General features: G+C 49.5%; 1 protein-coding gene across 3 annotated transcripts; it reads right to left on the bottom strand.

Annotated features, from left to right (window-relative positions):
- Positions 1–971: 971 nt before the first annotated feature.
- On the bottom strand, positions 972–18,761 carry Slc22a8 (solute carrier family 22 member 8). 3 transcript variants are annotated; one of them, XM_006995162.4, is made up of 12 exons: positions 18,587–18,761; positions 16,940–17,023; positions 15,894–16,250; positions 6,894–6,997; positions 6,266–6,420; positions 5,587–5,755; positions 3,725–3,848; positions 3,422–3,537; positions 2,326–2,540; positions 1,892–2,000; positions 1,552–1,755; positions 972–1,466 (listed from the first exon to the last, which is right to left on the bottom strand). In XM_006995162.4, the coding sequence occupies exons 3-12, from the start codon at positions 16,224–16,226 to the stop codon at positions 1,373–1,375; spliced, it is 1,623 nt and encodes a 540-aa protein (XP_006995224.1). In that variant the 5' UTR covers positions 16,227–16,250; positions 16,940–17,023; positions 18,587–18,761; the 3' UTR covers positions 972–1,372. The 3 variants fall into 3 exon arrangements, with proteins under 3 accessions (XP_006995224.1, XP_076415040.1, XP_076415027.1); XM_076558925.1 differs by having other exon boundaries at positions 15,894–15,978; positions 18,587–18,679; XM_076558912.1 differs by lacking the exon at positions 18,587–18,761 and having other exon boundaries at positions 16,940–17,078.
- Positions 18,762–19,907: the final 1,146 nt, after the last annotated feature.

Here is a 19,907-nt window from a genome sequence, read left to right as displayed (position 1 = left end):
GTGGAGCACTTGAATGGAGTTGATCCAAGCTGAGTGTTCTGGTTCACTTTTTGTCAGCTTAACACAAGTTAGGAGGAGGGAACCTTAATTGAGAAAATATCTCCATAAGACTAGCCTGTAGGCAAACTTGTGGGGTGTTTTCATGATTAATTATTGATGTGGGAGGGTCCAGCCCACTGTGGGTGGGGCCACCTCTGAGCTGGTGGTCCTAGGTTCTATAAGAAAGCAGGCTGAGAAAGACAGGAAGAATAAGCCAGTAAGCAGTGTTCCTCCATAGCCTCTGCTTCAGTTCCTGCCTTGAGTTCTTGTCCTGATTTCCCACAGTGATGAAGTGTGACTTGAAAATTATAAGATGAAATAAACCTTTTCCTCCCTGAGTTGCTTTTGGTCATGGTGTTTTACCACAGCAGTAAAAAGCCTAACAAAGGCAGGGTCTCATGTAGGGTACTGGAACTATTTGATTAGCAGGTCTTGGGAATACAGACCCTTGGAGAAGGGTGAAGTGCTCCTCATCTTGATGTTTCCCTTAGCTCTGAAGCAACAGTGCCCAGTGAGTGTGGCTCAAAACCTCGAACTGAGAGCCCACATAACACCTTTTAAGGTATTTTGTCATGGTGATAGAAAGCTGACTAACACGGATAGAAATAACCGGAGGGAACCAGCTTTGTGGGGACACTATAAGAAGGTTCTCACCAGACACTGAATGCCAATACCTTGACCTTGGTTGGACTTCCCAGCCTCCAGAGCTACAAGCAATACATTTCTATTGTTTAGACAATCCAGCCTGTGGTTGTCTGTTACAGCTGCACAGACTAGAATACCTGTACGTGTTCCACAGTAGCCCAGCTTGCACGCAGCTGAGTGCCCATAGCTGTATGTTTGCGTAGTACAGATGGACATGTGTGTGCTCACATGTCCACATGGTGGCCAGCCCTCTTTCCCATCTCCTTTCCCAAGCAGCATGGCCTGAGTTCTTCATTGTGGTTTATTGAAATTTCCCACCAAGGAAAGAATTTGGGGGAGGAAAGAACTACCTGCTAGAGGATCTCAAGGGAAATGGAGATGGGACAATGGAGGAAAGTGGCCAATACAGAAGGGGCAGATGGAAGGGCAGGCCCTGGGTTGCAGGGAGGATGAGTGCAGGGGTGAGTATGGGAAGCCTTGTGGCCAGAGCTTTGAACAGGTGAGGTCTGGGTTGTGGGCTACGGTGGAGGAGGTGATGGTGGAGATACCTTGACTGAACTCTCAGAAGTCTTTGTTCTAAGAGTATGGGCCCACCCAGGGTCTCCCCCAAGCCCCAAGGTGCTTGAGGAGCCCTGGAAGGGTCCTGCTTGGGATCAGTCTCTGGAGGGCAGGAAAGAAGATTCTGTTCTCAGCTTGGGTCCGACCCACCAGTCTTCAGAGGGATTGTCTGGGATGCCGTTTCTGGCTCTGGCTCCTGCTTTGCTTTCTTGACTTGCTGGTGCCTAGAGACATAGAGCTTAGGAGAAGCCTGGAGCTCTGGCCTGTTTGCTCAAAGGGGGTCCTGGGGGCCAGAGGCAGAGAACTCACCAGTCTTGAATGTCCTCGATAGTCTCGGGCAAGGGCCGGTTGAGGGTCTCAAGCAGGAAGAAGGCAGCGCTGCCTCCCAACAGGGCCATGGTCCCAAAGATGACATTAGGGATGAAGGGCTGCACTTCACCCGTGATTTTCACCAGTGGAGCTATCATACTTCCCACTCGAGCCCACACGTTACTAACACCCATACCTGTTTGCCTGGGAGGGTTCAGAGAAGGGATTGGCAGCCTGAACAGAGGGCTTTTAAAGGACAGTCCTGGGACCCCTGGGTAGAGGACGGGAGGAGGATGCTACAGTTCCATCTGTTAGCCCCTGACCCCGGTGCATCGCCTACCTGAGGACTGTGGGGTAGAGTTCACTCGTGTAGAGGAAGAGGCAGCTGAAGGAGCCAGACAGGCATCCTTTCCCAAATACAGCCAGTGTTGTTCTCACGAGCGGCATTTCTGCATGGGAAGGGGTTGGAGGATGGGCCTCGGTGTTCATGAGCACCCGAATGTTTTCACTCCTTAGCAGACTTTGTCTCCCTTTGTGCTTGGTTGCCCGGAAGTTCATATGAAAAGGTGAGTAATAACCCATCTGCTACTCCTAATGCTTTTTCATGTTGGCCAATTGGATTGTTTTCTAGAAGAGTAACCTGAGCCCCACAAAAAGTGGGGATCTGTTTAAGGCCAGCACAGTGAATTGGAGGAGGGCTAACAAAGCTGGAATTCACTTTCCAGCCTGTATCAGATTCTTCCAAAAGGTCCTAGGGTAGCCTCAACCTCTCACCTGAAGACACAAAGATGAGGGCCAAGATGGCCCCTCCTGCCAGGAGCAGGAGGAAGCCTTGGGTGATGCGCCGGCCTAGATAACTTATGGAGAGGATGGTGATGAATTTGGCTGGGATATCGACCCCACCAAAGATGACCTGGAGTATGTAGATGTTGACTCCAAATTCTTCTACCCCCATAGCCAAACTGTAGTAGGCAAAACCAGTAGAAAACCTGAGAGACAGAGAGGCATTGGTCAGCATCTGTAGCCAAGCTAAGATCTCTTCCCATAGCTGTCCATGGGTTACCAGGATGATAAATAGTTTTGCTTATTGTGTTATCTATAGCTGATTGATACAGTCTGCTTGAGTACAGTTGAGTTTTATGAGGTTGTGTCTGAAGTCAAGGAAAAGTGCTGGGATTCATTGGTCATGTCTTGCATGGTCATGGTCTAGGGTGTTCATGGCGAAGGTGCCCAAGATTGGCTCCATAGAATAACATGACTGGAGGGACTCTCAGAGACTAGAGGAGGCAGGAAATGATCTGTTTTTGTTCAGTAGAAGTGGAACATCCAGAGAGGCAGAGGTGAAAGTCAAGCTGTGAACCGTGTGAACATAATTCTTCCTCCTCTCTCAGAATTACGGCAAAGTGTGGGACAAATTTGATCCTGGGGAAGACTGGGATGGAAAATGGTCTCACAACTAGGTCACAAAAGGACTTGGGGGACGATGTAGGATCAGTCAGAAGAGGAAATTTGGGAGATACATAATTGCTTCCTGAAAGTCTGCAGCCTGCAGGGTCAGCTCTGCTCTGTGTGGCTCCAGAGGGCAAGGCTAGGCTTCAGGGGCAGAGAGGCAGACTGTGGAGAAAGTTCTGTCATCAGGAGGTGCACTGAAGGGTCTGGAGCACCTGCCCTGTGTGGGGCAGTGCGACCTCAGAGGGAAGCAGACACTCTCAGCTGAATATGGGACTTCTGGGATGGAAGCTGGGCTTGGTGGCCCTAGGAGGTATTCCTTTGATTTCTCTTGAATGGTACCCTAGGCTTTGCCCTGATGGACACCTCCTTGTTCATCACCCCTGTGCAGGGTGTGGGTAGGGTGAGGTGGGCAGGTTACCAGGCCAGGGAGAGACAGAAGGTCACACGGCGCAGGATGGATACCCGGAGCAAGTCAGATAAGCCGTATTTGACCTTGGCTGAGGTGATGTCCTTCTGCAGGTTGAACTTCAGCTCCTTAGAACATAGGAGAAGGAGGGGTGCTGTTAGTGGGTCTGCTGGTGGGAGGGAAGGAGGTTTCAAGTCTAAGTTCTTCCAGAGGATTCAATGTGGGAGCAGATGGAAGACAGCTGTAAGCCAAGGAAACAGAGGCAAGAGAGGCAGACACATGGTCCTGCCCCAACTGCAGTCCCTCCTCACCTACCTCAGTGGTGAGCTTTTCCCCCTCCTCCTTCTTGCCATTGAAGGTAGCCACCCGCTTGAGTGTCTTCAGGGCCTTTGAGAACTTTCCAGACAGAACCAGCCAGCGAATGGACTCTGGTACCCACCTGGGGGCCAGAGTCAAAACATAATGGTTCCAGATTCAGAGTCCCTTTTGAGATGTCTGCATCCAGGGCCATGGGATAGGAGGCCCAGAATCCTCAGGTGCCTCGTGCACTTTCTATGGAATTTCACATGGGCATCTTTGTACCTGGGCTGCCTCTAGTTAGCACAAATTCCAGCATTCTGTCCCCGCACTTCTAAAACTGCCTTCCAATGCTCCCAACCTAGGTTGGTGGCTGTTGTTGGATGTCTTCCTTAGCTAAGAGCCCCAAGGACTAGACTAAGGTAGGTGGAGCCTGGGGAGGGGATGGCATACCTGAGGCTGGACAGCTGGAGGGTCATTTACCTCTACTTCCCTAACCATCCTTGGTCTGGATTCCTTCAGGGCCTTTGGAGGGTGGAGGCTGATACCTGGCTTCAGACCCCTGATCCCAACTTTTTGAGTCTGTTGCTCATGGACTTATAGCTTCGTTTCTACCTTGACAGTCCTGTGAGCCTGCTCTCACCAAGACTGTGAAGGAGTTCCTCTCATGCGTCATGGCCGGGCCCAGGGCTCCAGCCTTGTCTCCTGAGAATAATGATAGCAATGGCTCCCACTCAGCAAGCCTTCCTGTAGGTGAGCCCCACAAAACTTAGGATAATCAGCAGCACCATCCCCATCTTACCTAGAAAAGCCTTGAGGCTCAGAACGGGTGAGGCCTGCCCCAAGCCACGGGGTAAAGGGCACTGAGCGTCACCTGCACTCTGCTGACCATCTGCCCCCTTGGTCTCCCGACTCGGACTGCTCCCACCCCAGGTTGTGCATGTTTCTGCCCCCACTCTCTAGTCCCACCCCCTCCCTTTCAGATTGCTGTCCATCTCTGACACTTCTATGTCCATTTCCAAGTTGCAGTTCCATCTCGAGTCTGTACTTCTCCGTGTAACTTTCCCCGAGCCTCAGTTTTCTCATCTTTGGATAGGGACAGTAATGCTCCCATCAAAAGGAGATGTGACAAGGACCAGAGACAACACTCATTAATGTCCAGGATGGGGTATTACGCATAATTTATAAATAGTTACTCCACGGTTTCACAGTCTCCCTCGGAAAGCTTGTGACTTCCAGTACTTGGGCTTCGGCAGCGAGTTATGCAGGCTGGTTTTCTGTCTTCCCGTGTGAACTGGCATTCAACAGGCTGATCTGAGATCTCTGGCCTCTCTGCATCTCCCAGCAGACCACCTCAGTTCTCATAGATTTCCAGGCTGAGGCTCCACTGTGGATATTCTTTTGTACTTTACATCTGGAACTCTCCCAATTCTGTAGCTACTTCCTTCAAAATGTCTTTCAGATTTCTTCCCTAGCATCCTCTAGCCTGCATATCCCCCTCCCTTCTGTTCTCGGCCTCACCATGTGGGTCTATATTTCTGGGCTTCCCCCCCCCCCAGACAGAAATTTGGGTAGGCCTGCCAGCCCCACAGACACTTTCTGTGCTTTTCCATCCTCTTCCATGTAAAGTTGAGGCTACCCTGGATTTCTGTGCTCATGATGGACCAGCCCCCCTCCTGCCTATCTCAACTCATGCCTCTTCTTCAGCTGCAGGTAGCTTCCAGTGCCCCCAACACCTGGTCTCTCTTCCAGCATGCCTTCCTTGACTCTGGTGCAAGGGAACAGGGGACAAGTGGAGTTGGATAGCTGGATTAGGCATGGATCCCTTATTTGTCCCTTGTGGAATTGGGTAGAGAGGAGAACAGAAGAGGGCCACATACCAGGATAACAGGGAGAAGATGAAGAAGGGAACAGACACAGTTAACTGTAGCCAGCGCCACTGAGGAATGACATAGGCCAGGCCCGACAGAACGAATTGGCCAATGGTGTAGCAGTACCCAATTAATGTTGATGAGATGGCCCGCATCGAGGTGGGTACCCATTCCACATCTGTGAAAGGAGCCCAAGGACTAGATTAGGGTCTTGTCAGGCCTTAGGCACCTCCCTGTGAAGTGGTATCAGCTTCTGCCTCCCAGGAGCTACCTGACTTCATCTGATCTAAAGGATTCAATTATCATCATTTTGCAGATATTGCGCCTGAAACTCAAGGACATAGGACTCAAGTCTGGGCCTCTCTCTGCCCCAGTTCAGTCTTAATATGCCTCCCCACTGGCAAGTAACTTCCCTTGCTTTGCACCTCAACTTCATCATCTGTACAGCAGATATAGTATCGTTCATTCACTTCTGCATATGTACTGAATAGGATCATAGGCCTAGCAGAGGACTCAGACCCAAGGCAAGTCCTATAGCTTCATAGCTGCTGTCATTACGTTTGTGATTGTTGTGAAATTCAGAAGGGTCTTAAGAAATCAAAGGCAGGCCTCTGGTCGAATCAAACCCACTCTCTTTTTGGCTGGTGCTCCCCAAAGCCTTGCTGCTCAGGCCCCCACTGTGGCTCACTCAAGATAACGGTGCTCAGAGAAATGCCTGAGATGCTGCAGCCACACAGGAATCGGAAGATCATGTAGACGGGGAGGCTGGGGCTGAAGGCAGCGCCTGAACCACTGGCTGCCAGCATGAGGTAGCTCCAGGTCAGGATAGGCTTTCGGCCAAACCTGCAGCTCAGAAGAGAGGAAGGGCCAGGTTAGCCACTGCGTCTGATCGCCAGCTTGAGTGGCTGTGCAGGCTTTGGGGCAAAGGGCTGAAGGCCACCCCCCAGTCCTCACCCAAAGACCAGCTGGAGCATAGGACTCTCTCACCAGACAGAGCCTTGCTGGTAATTGCTGTTTTTCAACAAGTTTGCAGTAGGAGCGTTGAGTTAATGAGTTATTTCCTCTGCCTCTGCTTAGCTGACCGAGCAGAGGTCAAAAGACCACGTATCTCCAAGTAATCCATCTGCCCTGGCTTTACACTATGTAACCACAATACTGTGTCTGAAAGCCTGGGTTGAGAGGACTTTGGGACAAGGGATTGGTGTCTGCCCAGGGAGGATCATTCTTCTCACCTCTCCCAGCTTTTGCTTCTTCGGGGTACATGGGCGTAACAGAGTTAGGAGGGGATGTACAGGGAATGTGCTCCCCAGCCTCACCTGTCTGACAGTTCTCCAAACACAGGCCCTCCAATCAGTATGCCTGCCATGAAGATCGACTGGGCCATCTCCTTCAGTTTGTTGGAGCTGCACACCAAGTCCCACTGCACAAGAGCAAGGTAGGGCCATGCCAGTTCAACACAGTCCAGTACCCTCAAGCCATGCTAAGCCTGCACCTTCACGTGCGTGTGCACGTGTGCGTGTGGGCACGCACGCATGCACTCAGATGCCTTGGCTTCCCTGAGCCTGGTTTTTGGCTCCCAAGCACCAATTCTTTCTGCCCGTGGGGGTTCCTTAGGCCTTTGACCCATGATCATTTGATGGTAGCATCTCTCAAGTGTGTGTGACCTGTTGTGTGGTTTACAGAGTCTGCTCAGCTGCCCCATTGAGCTCCGTCCTCAGCCTCTTCCACTGAAAGTCCATCTGTGCTCTGCAGCTCCCAATCTGCCTCCTCATTTCCCCCACATTTCCAAGGCTGGTTCCTCCCACCTGCATCCTTGACCTCACCTCTCCTCCTCTTAAGGTCTACTCTTTTGGTCTCTCCCTCTCTCCTCTTTCTCTCTCTCTCCCAACTCTTCTCCATCAGTCTTCCCTATAAACTTTCCAATTCTCTCCAACAAGAATCCTTGATGCCACCCAACCTCTTTGCCCATTTCTCAGTTCTGCCCTGACCAACACACGGGAGCTGTGCTTACCAAGCCGCCCACGGCCTCTTTGTCACCACACTACAGACCTTCTGTGTTCCGGCCTGACTTACCCCTGGGCTCCCCTCCATCGGGCTCTCCTCTTGCTCCTTACCCCCACCTTCTCCACTTCTTTCTCCCTGCCCCATCCTGCTAGCTTCTCCAGGGCTCCCTCTGGATCCTGCTCTTCAGCTAAGGCTCTTTCCCCAAGCCGATTTCTGCAGCCCAGCCTCTCCTCCGGCCTTCAGACCACTGGAGTCAGTGTCATACTTGAAAACACCACCTGGATGACAGCCCACGAACATTCCAGACTTAACAGGACTTGTCATTCCACTCTTTGTGAGGTTCCTTGCACACCGAATGGCAGACCTGGCTTTTAAAAATATTTATTTTTGAAATTTACATGGCTTTGAATCAATGAATCCTAATTATATCACACGTGTGGATAACACTGCCATGTTTTCAATATACATGCAAAGAATAAATCGTGCTATGGAAACCTGTCCTTAACTTTTCCTGCTTTATGTTTTTTTGTGGTGATACATTTAAAGTTTCTCCTTTCAACTGTTTTGATATTCAATCCATTATGAGGACTATAACCACCCTGCTGTGCAAACAGAACTCAAGCTTATTCTTTCCATTCACCTACAGCTGTGTATCCATTGATGAGTAGCTTTCCTGTGCCCACTCCACACCAATCTCCTCAATCCTTGGCCTCTGACAAATATGATTCTATACTCCTAAGAAACCCACATATAAGAGAGCATGCTGGTGTCCACTTTTTGACTTCTTCCTCTCTCTCCTGCCCCGCAGAGAATATGATATCTTCATGCTCACAGATATGCACTAGGGAAACCAGGAATGTTAGACACGCACGGTTGTCTCTTCAAAGGGAGACAGGTATAATTTGTTTTCCATTTAGAAGGCTGGGAATGTATGTAATTAATAGCCTGGTGACCTGTGCTACCTGTAGGGCCAGGTCACACCTGACTCCCCCAGACATTTCCTTCCTTCCTTCCTTCCTTCCTTCCTTCCTTCCTTCCTTCCTTCCTTCCTTCCTTCCTTCCTTTCTTTCCTTCCTTCCTTCCTTCCTTCCTTTCTTTCTTTCCTTTTTTGAGACAGGGTTTCTCTGTGTAGCCCTGGCTGTCCTGGAACTTGATTTGTAGACCAGGCTGGGCTTGAACTCAGAGATCCACCTGCCTCTGCCTCCCAGATGCTGGGAATAAAGGCATGTGCCACCACACCTGGCTTCCCCTAGACTCTTATGCTTAAAAATAAGCATTCTCCCTAGACCAGTGGTTCTCACCCTGTGGAACTGCATATCAGATATCCTGCATATCAGGTCTTTACATTATGATTTATAACAGTGCAAAATTACCATTATGAAGTAACAATGAAATAATTTTATGGTTGGGGGTCACCACAATATGAGGAACTATGTTAAAGGGTTGCAACCTTAGGAATGTTGAGAACCACTGTCTTGGACCCTTATTGTGAGCATTGTTTCTCAGCCAATCTCTAGAACCCATCTTTATGGAAGAGCTCACTAAGAGTTTTGATGCAGTGATGCCTTAAGCTTTATTGTGCATACAAGATTGAGCTAATTGTCACAAAAACTTTTCCAAAATTGTACTATACTTAAATATGCCTAAAATGAACTACCTGGCATCACACAAGTTACTGAGTCATGTTGAACCGGACTTCTTGCCTCACTCAGATCAAAACTCTGCTGGCTCTGGTGTTTGCAGATACTCCACCCCACAGTCATTTGAGACAGGGTTTCTCTACATAGCTCTGGCTGTCCTGGAACTCATTTTATAGAGCAGCTAACAGAGACTGGCCTGCTTCTGCCTACCTAGTGCTTGGACTAAAAGAGTGTGCCACCACACCCGGCTGCATTTGTTTTTGAAACTGGATTTTTCTATTCTTTAGATTTATTTCTTTTGTGTATATTGAGTGTTTTGCCTGCACATGTGTAAGTGCACTGTGTGTGGCTGATGCCTCCAGAGGTCAGATGAGGATGTCAGAGTCTCTCAGACTGGAGTTATGGATGGATGGTTGTGAACTGCCATGTAGATGCCAGAAACAGAAAGTAGGTCCCCTGCAAGAGCAACAAGTGCCCTTAACCGCTGAGCCTATCCTCCAGGCCCTCTATTTTCATTGCAATTGCCTTAGTATAGGGCTCGCCATCTTGCCTCTGAACGCATAGTAACAGCTGATGTTTGCTGAGGGCCCCCTGTACCAGGCACTGTCATAAGTTAAAATTTTTCTATACTTTAATTTCTTTAAGCCTCACAACATCCATGTTGTATGTTCCCGTTTTACAGGTGAGGAAACAGGCTCAGAGCAGGTTACTGTGACAAGTGCATGACAAGTCTTCCCCACTCCTTTCCCGATGACAGAATTGGCTTTTAGGTTTCTATTTTGCTAAATATTCCCTGGCTCCCTGTTGTTGGCTAGGTAAGGACACTCACTCCCCTGCTGAGAGGTTTATAAGGCTGGCTATGCTTTGGCCTGGTCAACCTGTCTGCTCTAATCTCCTGCTAATCCCAGCACACATTCTTTGCTCCAGACATCCTGAATTACTTGTGTAATGAAGTGAAGAATGTTCCCTAGAAATGCCTCCTAAGAGTATTTCATAAATAAAGTGTGGGGAGAGCCCAAGGAGTTATTTTCTACCTTTCTCTTCTGGAAGTGAGGCGGGATGGGGGTGGATGAGGACTCCAGATCTTCCAGCTAGCTCCAGGTGAGCCAACATATCCAGTAATCCTGGTAGACATTTCTAACAGGGAAGGGGATCTACATGGTATGGTGTGGCGGCAAGGAGGGAAACGGAATATAGGAGGAAGTGAGGGCGTAGGGAGAGAAGCATGGTGGTCGTGGGGTGGGAGGTGTTTAGAGAGAGTTCTGGAATTTTATGACAAGCCGTCTTAAGCCGTTTAGGAAAATCTAAAGAAAAGACCTACTGCTCACATAAATTACTTCACCTCCTTCCTTTGCAGCAAAAAGCACACCCCCTGTGTGATGCTGTAGCTGAGGGGAGCCATGTTGTTATTGATAAGAAAGTTGAATGGGAAGACACATGTGGCATCTCTACCTATTGGCTTAAGAGGGACTCCTTGGCCTGGGCATACATGCTTTCTCTTTTCTTATGGGTGGGAATAGTGACAATAGCAACAACCCTGGGAGGCAAGTACTGAGTTGCTGTCAGTCTGGGTCCCTGGATGGCCCTGCAGATCTAACCATCAGTCTGGAATGCTATTTTTTTTTCAGAACTCTTACAGAAGAAACACTTCTTTATTAATAATAATAGTCAAGCCATGACTTATTGCTGAGGCTTTCATTATAGCAACAAAATGTTGTAGATGAAAATGGAATTTGTATCACCCTCCACGTCTGCATGAGAGGTTTACATTCCAAATTCTATGAGGAAAACTGCCTCCTTTGTGAGATGTGTGTGTGGTGGGATGGGCAGTATCTAGCACACAACTCTATGTAGTGAGGAGAGAAAGCTTCAAAACGACATGACATCCACTGGAGTCATTCCTTAGTGATGTTTGGAAGCTCAAAAGAAGTACTCTGTGGTTAAAACTTTAAAAAGAAAAAAAAAAGCAAACTTCAGTTACACTGTAAATTTCTTTCAGAGATTTCATGAGTAACGAAGCTCATGAGAAGCAATGAGAAAAATGTGGCTGTGACCACCCTGCAGAACAACACAAACTGTAGGACCCAGGTCTGAGACCTGCAGCCATTAGGAGTTGACTGTGTCCCCTCAAAAGACACAGTTCTAGCCTTCTACACTGGAAATCAAGTTGTTTAAGTATAATTAGCTGAGTTACAGTGAGGCCGTCCTGGGTAGGGTGGACCCTTGTAGTAAGGGTAGAGACATGCACAGACAGGACAGGATGGAGGCGGAGCTTAGACTGGGACCCACAAGCCAAGCAGTGCCAAGGCTGTCAGCAGCCACCTGAAGCTAGAAGAGACATCGATGATTCTTTGTAGGGCCTTTGTAGAGAACATACTAACGCTGTGGGGTTTGGACTTCTAGTCTCCAGATCTGTGAGATAATAAAATCTTTGTTGTTTTAAGCTACCCGATTTGGGGAATTTGCTAGAAATGAATAAACTGTGTGATTTGGCTTTGTGTGAAACATCTATTGGCCTTATAGGTGATGATGTGAAAGGGATTGAGAATAGACGAGGGAACGGGTGTGGAGCAAATGGGATGTGTTTTTAAAGGTATACCGAGTTTCTGAAAGAGGAAGATTTTAGCATTTTGGAAGCTTTCGATGGAACTCCCTGTGGAAAGCTCCCAGTGCAAAGCCCTCAAGAAGGTCCTGGTAAAACCTGCAGCAGAAGGCTTGAATATTCATGACATCTGGAGTGGTTTCTGTGCTTTCTTTGACTGGGACTCCAGAGGATTGTGTAATCCTTGGATTTAATCAGGTTTTACTCTGAGTCAATGAAAACGAATGGTTCCTTGATTCCCTTACTCAGTCAGGGGTGTTGCCTGTCCTTTGATAATCTTTTCTGAATGTCAGGGGCTCCTCTGGGTGGTCAGCTCATGCTTGTGAGGTGGATGAATGTCTGGGAACTGTGACTCCCAGTGAAGGTAAGGTTGCCCTTGTCTCTGCAGCTCTGATTTTACTGCTGGGAGGGCAAATGCTATGAAGCCTCTTTTTACTGCCAACAGGGTACATGCTATGAAGCCTCCTAGCCACTCATGTCTTTGTTTTTCCTCTCCTGTATTCTGTAGCCTTGCTGAGGGCAGAAGACATCTCACTTGACTTTTTATCCCTGGAAACTAACAGAATAGTTGGTTATAATACATCTTAGAGTTTGTTTAATGCATAATGGATGAATGAATAAACAGGGCAGGGCTATCATACATATTTTTACTGTTGAGGCTCAGAGAGGGAAAGGTAATGTGCTCATTGGAGGAAGCCTTTTGTGGTGCTTCTCTCCCGCCCTGGGTATGGCCTGGGTCTGTAATTCCCATCAGCTCCTGTGAGTTCTACACAGACTTCTTGCTCTCCATAACCTAGTCCTGCCCTGCATTTCTTTTCCCAGTCTGGTAGCATAACTAAGCCCCAAGGAGCTGGTTCTGGAAGGAAATGACAGAAACTTCTGCCTTGTCTTCCTACCTGGCCTAGAACAGCAGGAAGGTGGTCGGGAGGAAAGAGAAGGGCCACTCTGCTCAGGAGGCTGAGGAAGAGGTTGAAGCAGAGAGTGCTTGAAGCAGGGTTGAGGGCAGCCAGTGGGGATGTGGAGCAGGAATGGGACTGAACCCAAGAGACAGACTGATAAGTGTCCTGAATCTGGGTAGTCTGGGGATTTGGTGATGAGGACCAGGAGGTCAGAGGTGGTTGACCAACGACCCTGCAAGAGTCCTGCCTGGGGTACAGACCATGAACTTCTTGTGGCCCTGGAATCAGGACAGGAGGGTACAAAGCCAGGAGGAAGCCCAGGGGCCTTTGAAAGGCGCACTTTGCTCACTTGAGGCTGGTCCCAGGTCCAGGGGGCTGTGGGCTGAGTCAGTGTATGTGGCTGTGAGTTATACTCCTGGGAACCTAGGGATCAGCACCCAGGCTCCCGAGCTTTCCAGGCATAAAAGAAAGGTCTTTGTTCCCTCTTAATGTCCTCGTTAAAGCTCCTTCTGAAAAGTCCTGATTGCCTCTATCACATGGGAGGCAGAAATTCTACCCACCCCAAGCAGATGGCGCTTGTATTTGCCATGGCTGAATGAACAGAAGACCACGGCGCTTGTGTTTGTTCTGGTTGTTGGGTTTGGCCATTAATGTTCCAGTGGCTGGGCAAGGTAGGAGAACCTTCTTGTGGGCTTGTCATGGCTGTGTCCCCAGGGAATTAGAGCTTAATGTAGAGCTAAATGAGGTCTGACATGGACAAGGGTGCAGCCCCCTGAGGACTGCTGATCCCCTACATTGTGCAGACTCACATCATCTCAAGGAATGTAATGGTGACTGGAAATTTGGCTGGCACAAAGGTGAACTGACGCTTGACTGTGTATGAGGCCCTGTGGCCTCTGCCTTTGGCATGGCTCCTGGAAGCCCACCTGAGGAATGACCTCGAGAGGAAGCTGTTCCCCAGTGGTCAGCAGTGCCTCTGCAGGAGGAACTTATCCTGTATTTAGCATTGTTTAAGCACCTACTGCATACCTAGTCCTGTGATGACAGATAAAGGTGGGAGAGATACTGTCTGTGTCCTGGAGGAGCTCCTCCAGGGTGGGGTGGGCCATCTGTAGATGAGTCAGACAACCCAGTTCTCTCAGTGGGATGAAGGGTGGACAGTCAGTCTCATGAACTACAGGTCAGGTTCTGTGCAGCCTTAAGGAGCGTGGTCTCTAGAGCCCTACCTCAGGGACTTGAGTTCTCCACTCTGCCCTGTGTGAATGTTGTGCCTCGACTAGGGACCTGTTTTCCAACGTCCTCATCTTTGCAAACCGGATAATCAAGGTGCTAAACTCCGAGGGCCGTGAGGATGAAATGAATCCATGCACACACCTCTATCCATCTGGCTCCTGTGAACTCGCACACCATGTTCATGATTAGGCCATCTCATTACTCCTTGTAAGCCTGCTCTTTCTTTCTTCATTTTCTCCTTCTTTCACTCATACACTGGGAAACTTATGGGCATGTCTTTGATTTCCTATCTGCTCTTCTCTCCCACATCTGTTCAGCCACCAGGCCCTTAGATTCCAATTCCCTATCCTCTTCTAGTTTCTAACCCCCCCATTCCATCTATGTGTCACCTCCATCCCAGAGTCCTATGCAGCTCACGACTAGCTTTCCCTGCTGGTAGACAAAAGCTGTCCCTGCAAGCCACTCTCTGTCCTGCAGAGTGAGGCTCCTCAGATGGCGACCCGAGCCTGCCACACTCCTTCTTAAAGACTACCACATCCTATGGCTCCTACTTCCTTGTTACAGAGGCCACAGGTTTGGCTTAGTGACCACACCAGGCCATCCTGCTGTCCTCTCCTGTCCCATGTCCAACAGCCTCCATGCCTCACTGTTCTTGTCTATTCTTCAGTCTGTGCATCTGTGACTTTGCATTTGGCATTGATGGTGTAGATAGTCTTGGATTCAAATCCTACCTCTGCCTACAGAAGAAAGTCAGGGCTGAGCCTCCATTTCTCATCTGTGAAATTGAGCTAAAGACATTGCCTTCCTTAGGATTTCAGAAAGCCCAGACTCACAGAGTGGCTACCTGGGAGTGTATTTGCAAGGCAAAGGTCTTCTAGTGAAGCAATGTTTGGATCCTGCACTTGTGGGGCTCACAGGGTGTCCCTTTATTAAGCCTCCCTGGAATTTACAGCTAACTCATCCATTGTACTTTGTACTCAGGGCCATTTTGCTTTAAAATCCAGCCTTGAAACTGATCGTGCACACTGCACAGAACAATCACCTCCTTCCCCAGGACTGAGGGCCTCACCCTCAACAGCAATAGACAGTATCTGCAAAGCACCCAACTATGCCTGGCAGTCAGTTGACATTCAGTAAACACCATTCCTGTTTCCTCTCTTCCTCCTGTCAGTCTCCTGCCTGGCCTGTCAGTTCATTGAAGGATTTGATTAAACTCTAGTTTTGGTTCTAGTTTGATTTAACTCTAGTGAGAGAATCAGCTCCTCCAAGAAGGATGACTGGGAAGTGAAGCCATAGTACCTGTGTGGGCGACTGACACTCCCTGGATCTTCTCAGGAGTCTTTCAACCTCTGCTCCTCGAAATCCCTTTTCTACACCCCCCCTCCCCTGACGCAATGCTTTACACAGGATGGAATGTTCCTCTTCTCCCTCCCAGTCTGGTTAACCCTTGCCTGGTGTTCCAGTCTCAGCTCCAGGGCTGCGTCTTTAGAAGGGCTTCCTGCAATGCCCACCCTTTCCTGTCCCTATAACCAGTCCAGTGGTGGTAGGTCACAGTCCAAGGTCACGGCATAGCATGAGGTAACAAGCCATTTTACACTACTTCATGTGGTGTTTTTGCCCACTGATGCTATCCAACAAGGTTATAACACCCCACCAGGAGCAGGGACTGTACGTTTTCTGAATCCCTGGAACTTAGTACCATGCCAGCTAAAGAACAATGCCCCCATGGATTGCTGAAGGAATGCTTGGGCTCTGAGCATGATGGAACCAAACCACTCAGCTCCTCTTCATTAGTACTGGGATCCTTCCTTTTGGCCCAGCCCTCTGTCCTCCAGTCCCAGGAAGTCTAGGCCCCCTAGCTCTCTTCCTATCCACAAGTGCTGTAGGGTGTATGGGACTACCTAAGATAAGGTGGGGGAGCCAGGGTGCCAGACATACCTCTGTCACAATGGTGTCTCTGGTGCCGTTGTAGATCCAGCCATCCAAGCACGGCTCAGTGGCTGCCTGGGTATCATTGGGAAGACTGGCATTGGGCAGATGCATGAATCGGAGACACTTCTCAGGCTTCCCATTTGGATCCAAGGGGAGCACCCAGGGCCCTATTGAGGCGTTGGGTGGCGGGCGACAGTGGTGGGCAGGGGTGGTGGCTGTGAAGATCTGTAGCAAGTTGTGGTTGGCTATTCCAAGGACTGGGAGGGCCAGCAAGGTCACATGCAGGTACTGGAAGGGACCCATGCTTCCAACACGGTCCAGAATCTCGGAGAAGGTCATGGCACCAGGCAAGACGAACCAAAGCTGTAGGCAAGGCATCAGGCCAAGAGGGGTGTGTGTGTGTGTGTGTGTGTGTGTGTGTGTGTGTGTGTGTGTTATAGGCCTGTGGAGCAACATAGAACCACATGCACGAAGATGTATCTAGTTTCATGTATGAGCATGTGTATGGAGCTGTGTCTCTGTGTGTGTATGTGTAAAGATGTGGGGGCTCTGGTGCATGAGAATGTACCCAGCTGCATGAAGGGACGTGAAATACCAAAAGTGCACACACACACACACACACACACTCACACACACAGATGTGTGGGAGCAGATATCTACAGTATGCATACATTTAAAATGCAGCATGAAGGCTGTGTGAATGCAGGCATATGGCCCTATGCTTATATGTTATAGGTGTGCATGCATGGAGCTGCACAGGCCACAGAGTAGGGACCAAGAGACCAGACTTGGATGTTGGTTGCACAGGCTGGAGGTGGGTGAGGGGGAGAATAATACACATTCGTGTATTGCTCTGTGTGGGGTGGAAAGGACCTCCCCAAGTTCAAAGCCTCCTTGCTGTTCCCTGGGGTGAGTCCCCCATGCGGGAGTATCAGAAGAGTCCAAACAGGTTACCAAAGGCACTAGGGGTTTGACTAATCACAGTGAGGAAGAGGGCCTGGCTTGGGGGTGTTCTTGGGTGCTAGACTTGGGGGCCTTCAATCCCGTCTCACCTGGTGGCTGGGGCTGGATCCAGTGGGGCTGGAGGTGGATGTGGTGGTGGCCCGCGCTCTGTCCTAGGGTCCGGCAGCCGGCCGCTGTGGTAGGACAGCTCAGCTCTAACAGGCTGTTTGCGTCTCCCCCAGGGGGCCTTATATAAGGCATAAGCTGTCTCCTGGGCTAATGTTTGACTTTGTTTGGAGGATTAACATCCGGCGGGCGGCAGCGAGAATGCTGTGCACCCACCAAGCCCAAGGACTGCCTCAGCCAAGGCTGGTGGGGGTGGAGACGGAGCTGGGGAATGGAGTGTGGCTGAGCCTGGAGGACTGCTGGCTGGGCAAAAGGCTGAGTGGCCCAGGCCGCCCTTCCCGAGAGAGAGTCTGGGAAGGGATTTTGGTCTGAGGGTCCAGGGCCCCTCTGAGTTGATAGTCAGAGGATTTGGAGCTGAGAACAACCAGTGAGAGAGGCAGTATTCCTGCAACGCACTGTCTTTTCCTGCCCGGTGTCTCCTGAGTGGCTGCGTGGAGAGTGTTAGAGCGCACCCAGACAGAAAGTCCCAAGCACTGGTCCTTATGGTCTCAGAGATGCCATGCCTTGGCCTCCTGGAAAAACCAGGGCCATTCTTGTCTGAGTCTCAGACACAAGAGACCATTCTTCCATCTACCCATGGACTCACTCACCTTCTTCCAGCTGCTTCTTTCCGGAGACCAACTGCAGCCCCTATGGCTTTGTTTATTTCTCTGGGTATGGTTTAATTATCTAATAATGTGCATTTCTTGTATAAAACAGAAGATCTAACAAGCCAACACAAATCAAATAAGTACATTCAATCTCACCCAAGAGCCAACTGGGCAGTGAGTTCTGTGTCATGTTCTAGTCTTTTCTCCCACAGACTTATATCTAAGACACAGTCTAGCAGCCAACTTGAAGCTTGGTTGGCACTCATGGTCAGTCCTACCGTTAGCCTGGCATCGTCAGGAAACTGAGAAGTTAAGTAACTTGCTTAGGGTCCTCAGCTAGGAAGTAGGTCAGAGGTGCGGCTTCAAGCTCATTTCTGTCCTTAAGCTCTCTCTCTCTCTCTCTCTCTCTCTCTCTCTCTCTCTCTCCCTTCCCCCTTCTCTCCTTTCCTTTCTTTCTTTCTCCCTCTCCTCTTTCCACCTCCCTCCCCTCTTCCAGTTTTTGAGACGGGATCTCACTACATAGTTCAAGCTGGCCTTCAGCTCACGGCAGTTCTTCTCCCCGCTTAGGCTCCCGTTGAGTGCCGGGATTACAAGTGTGCACTGCCTCTTCTGGTTTGAATCAGTGTTCTGTGAACTCCGCAGGGCACCGTATTCCTTCTTCCTTAGCAAAGTGGCTTAACCTGGTGTGTCTTTTAAATCACGACTAGCTTGTTTTTGGCTGGCTGTTTCTATTTCCTGGGACCCCTGGGAGATGTCCTATCCCACCTGCTCTAGGGGGCCAGAGAGGGGCCCACTTGGGGTCCACTGTTTTGTCTGCTAGAGGTCTCCCATTCTCCTCTTGGGCCCCCTTCTTAAAGGTGGCATCCAGCCCCCAAGCGAGGGCCGGGATCCCTCTGCTGAAGTACCTGCCAGTTCTTCCTCCCTCTACCACAGGGCAGGGGCAGCGGATGACCCCTTTTCCAGCCCCTCCTCTTCGCTTACCACCTGGACTCAGCAATTATTGATGTTCTCCGAGTGGCCTGAGGCAGGCTGAGATCTGGAGTCATCAAAGGAAGATTAAATTATGCTCCAAGGCCGCCAAGGGGTTGTTTTAGGAAGGTTTTGACTGTGAGGCTTGCAGCAAGCTGGGCTGCCACAGTTAACCCCATGCTCCCCCGCCCTGTTCTGGGTGTTCACTCTCTTAGAGAGATTTTTCTGGTTCCTAATTGGCCTGGGTTGTCCGTCTGTTCCTGTCCCAGTGGGTTGTTGTTTAAAGGCTCCTGGTGACTTCCCTGAGGCTGTTGGGGTTGAGCCAGAGTATACATAGCCCAGCTGCCCAGTGAGGGGCCGCTGTATCCAGGCAGCACCCCCACCCCCCAGCGGATATGCCTGGGTTCCTGATCCCTGGATCAAGGCTATTGGGGGGGTTGTATGATGCACTTGTATGACCTTGGAGAAAAATCACCTCTCCCTGGGCCTCTTCTCTTCATTAGTTAAGTGGCTTTGAAAAAAAAAAAAAGCACCAGAAACCTTTCATTTAATGGTATATTGGGTTCATGACATCTCTAGATAAAGTATATTATAGAGTTGGTGCTCCAGCTAGAGTGAGCGAGAGTGATGGGAGCCAAAATGAGCACCTTTCTCCGTCACCTTTCTTAGTTGCTCTTTCCCTTGGCACCTTCTGTCCCAGGCTGCCTCTGCTGTGATCCTAAAATTCAATGTGTTCAAACTGATTTTTTTTAAAAGAAATTATGTACTTGAGAAATCTTACATGCTGAATGCATTTTAAATTCGGGACATGGAAATTGGTTTTGCTCCCCCCCCTCATCCCTTTTCTTCCTTCTTTTCATTTTTATCTAAATTCTTCCAGTATCCTTTAAGCTGAAACTGAGTTCAGGTTCCCCTGTAATCTGTTAGGTCTCATCAGGGGTATGTGTAATTTGACCAAGAAGGGTCCAAGAAATCCTCTAGTCCCACGCCCTCGTCTTTTTGTGGGCAATCGAAGTCCAGTGCAAAGGAACACAGACTGTGTCTCCAGCTTCTTCGGCATCTTTCGAAATCTTAAGTTCTCTGAGGCAGGGGAGCTGCTGAAAAAGGGAATCTCGAACACAGAGAAGTAGGGTCCCGCCGACTTTTTTGTGGCCATGTGTTTTATCTGAAGCCCTACACTATGGCTGTGCTTACTTCCAGCGTGCCTCTCTGAGTGGACGGCATTCAAGAAATAATTATAGCACAAAAGATGTTAAAGGTGACCAGGCTGGAGGACTAGATCAAAACGGGCTGTCTGGAGGAGGTGACACCATCACCAGGATTTGATGACTGG

The sequence above is a fragment of the Peromyscus maniculatus genome, chromosome 1 (genome assembly GCF_049852395.1).
Source record: "Peromyscus maniculatus bairdii isolate BWxNUB_F1_BW_parent chromosome 1, HU_Pman_BW_mat_3.1, whole genome shotgun sequence".
In the NCBI taxonomy this organism is placed as follows: Eukaryota; Metazoa; Chordata; class Mammalia; order Rodentia; family Cricetidae; genus Peromyscus; species Peromyscus maniculatus.
Note: the sequence above shows the minus strand (reverse complement) of the source record. Positions and strands in the feature narration are given on the sequence as shown.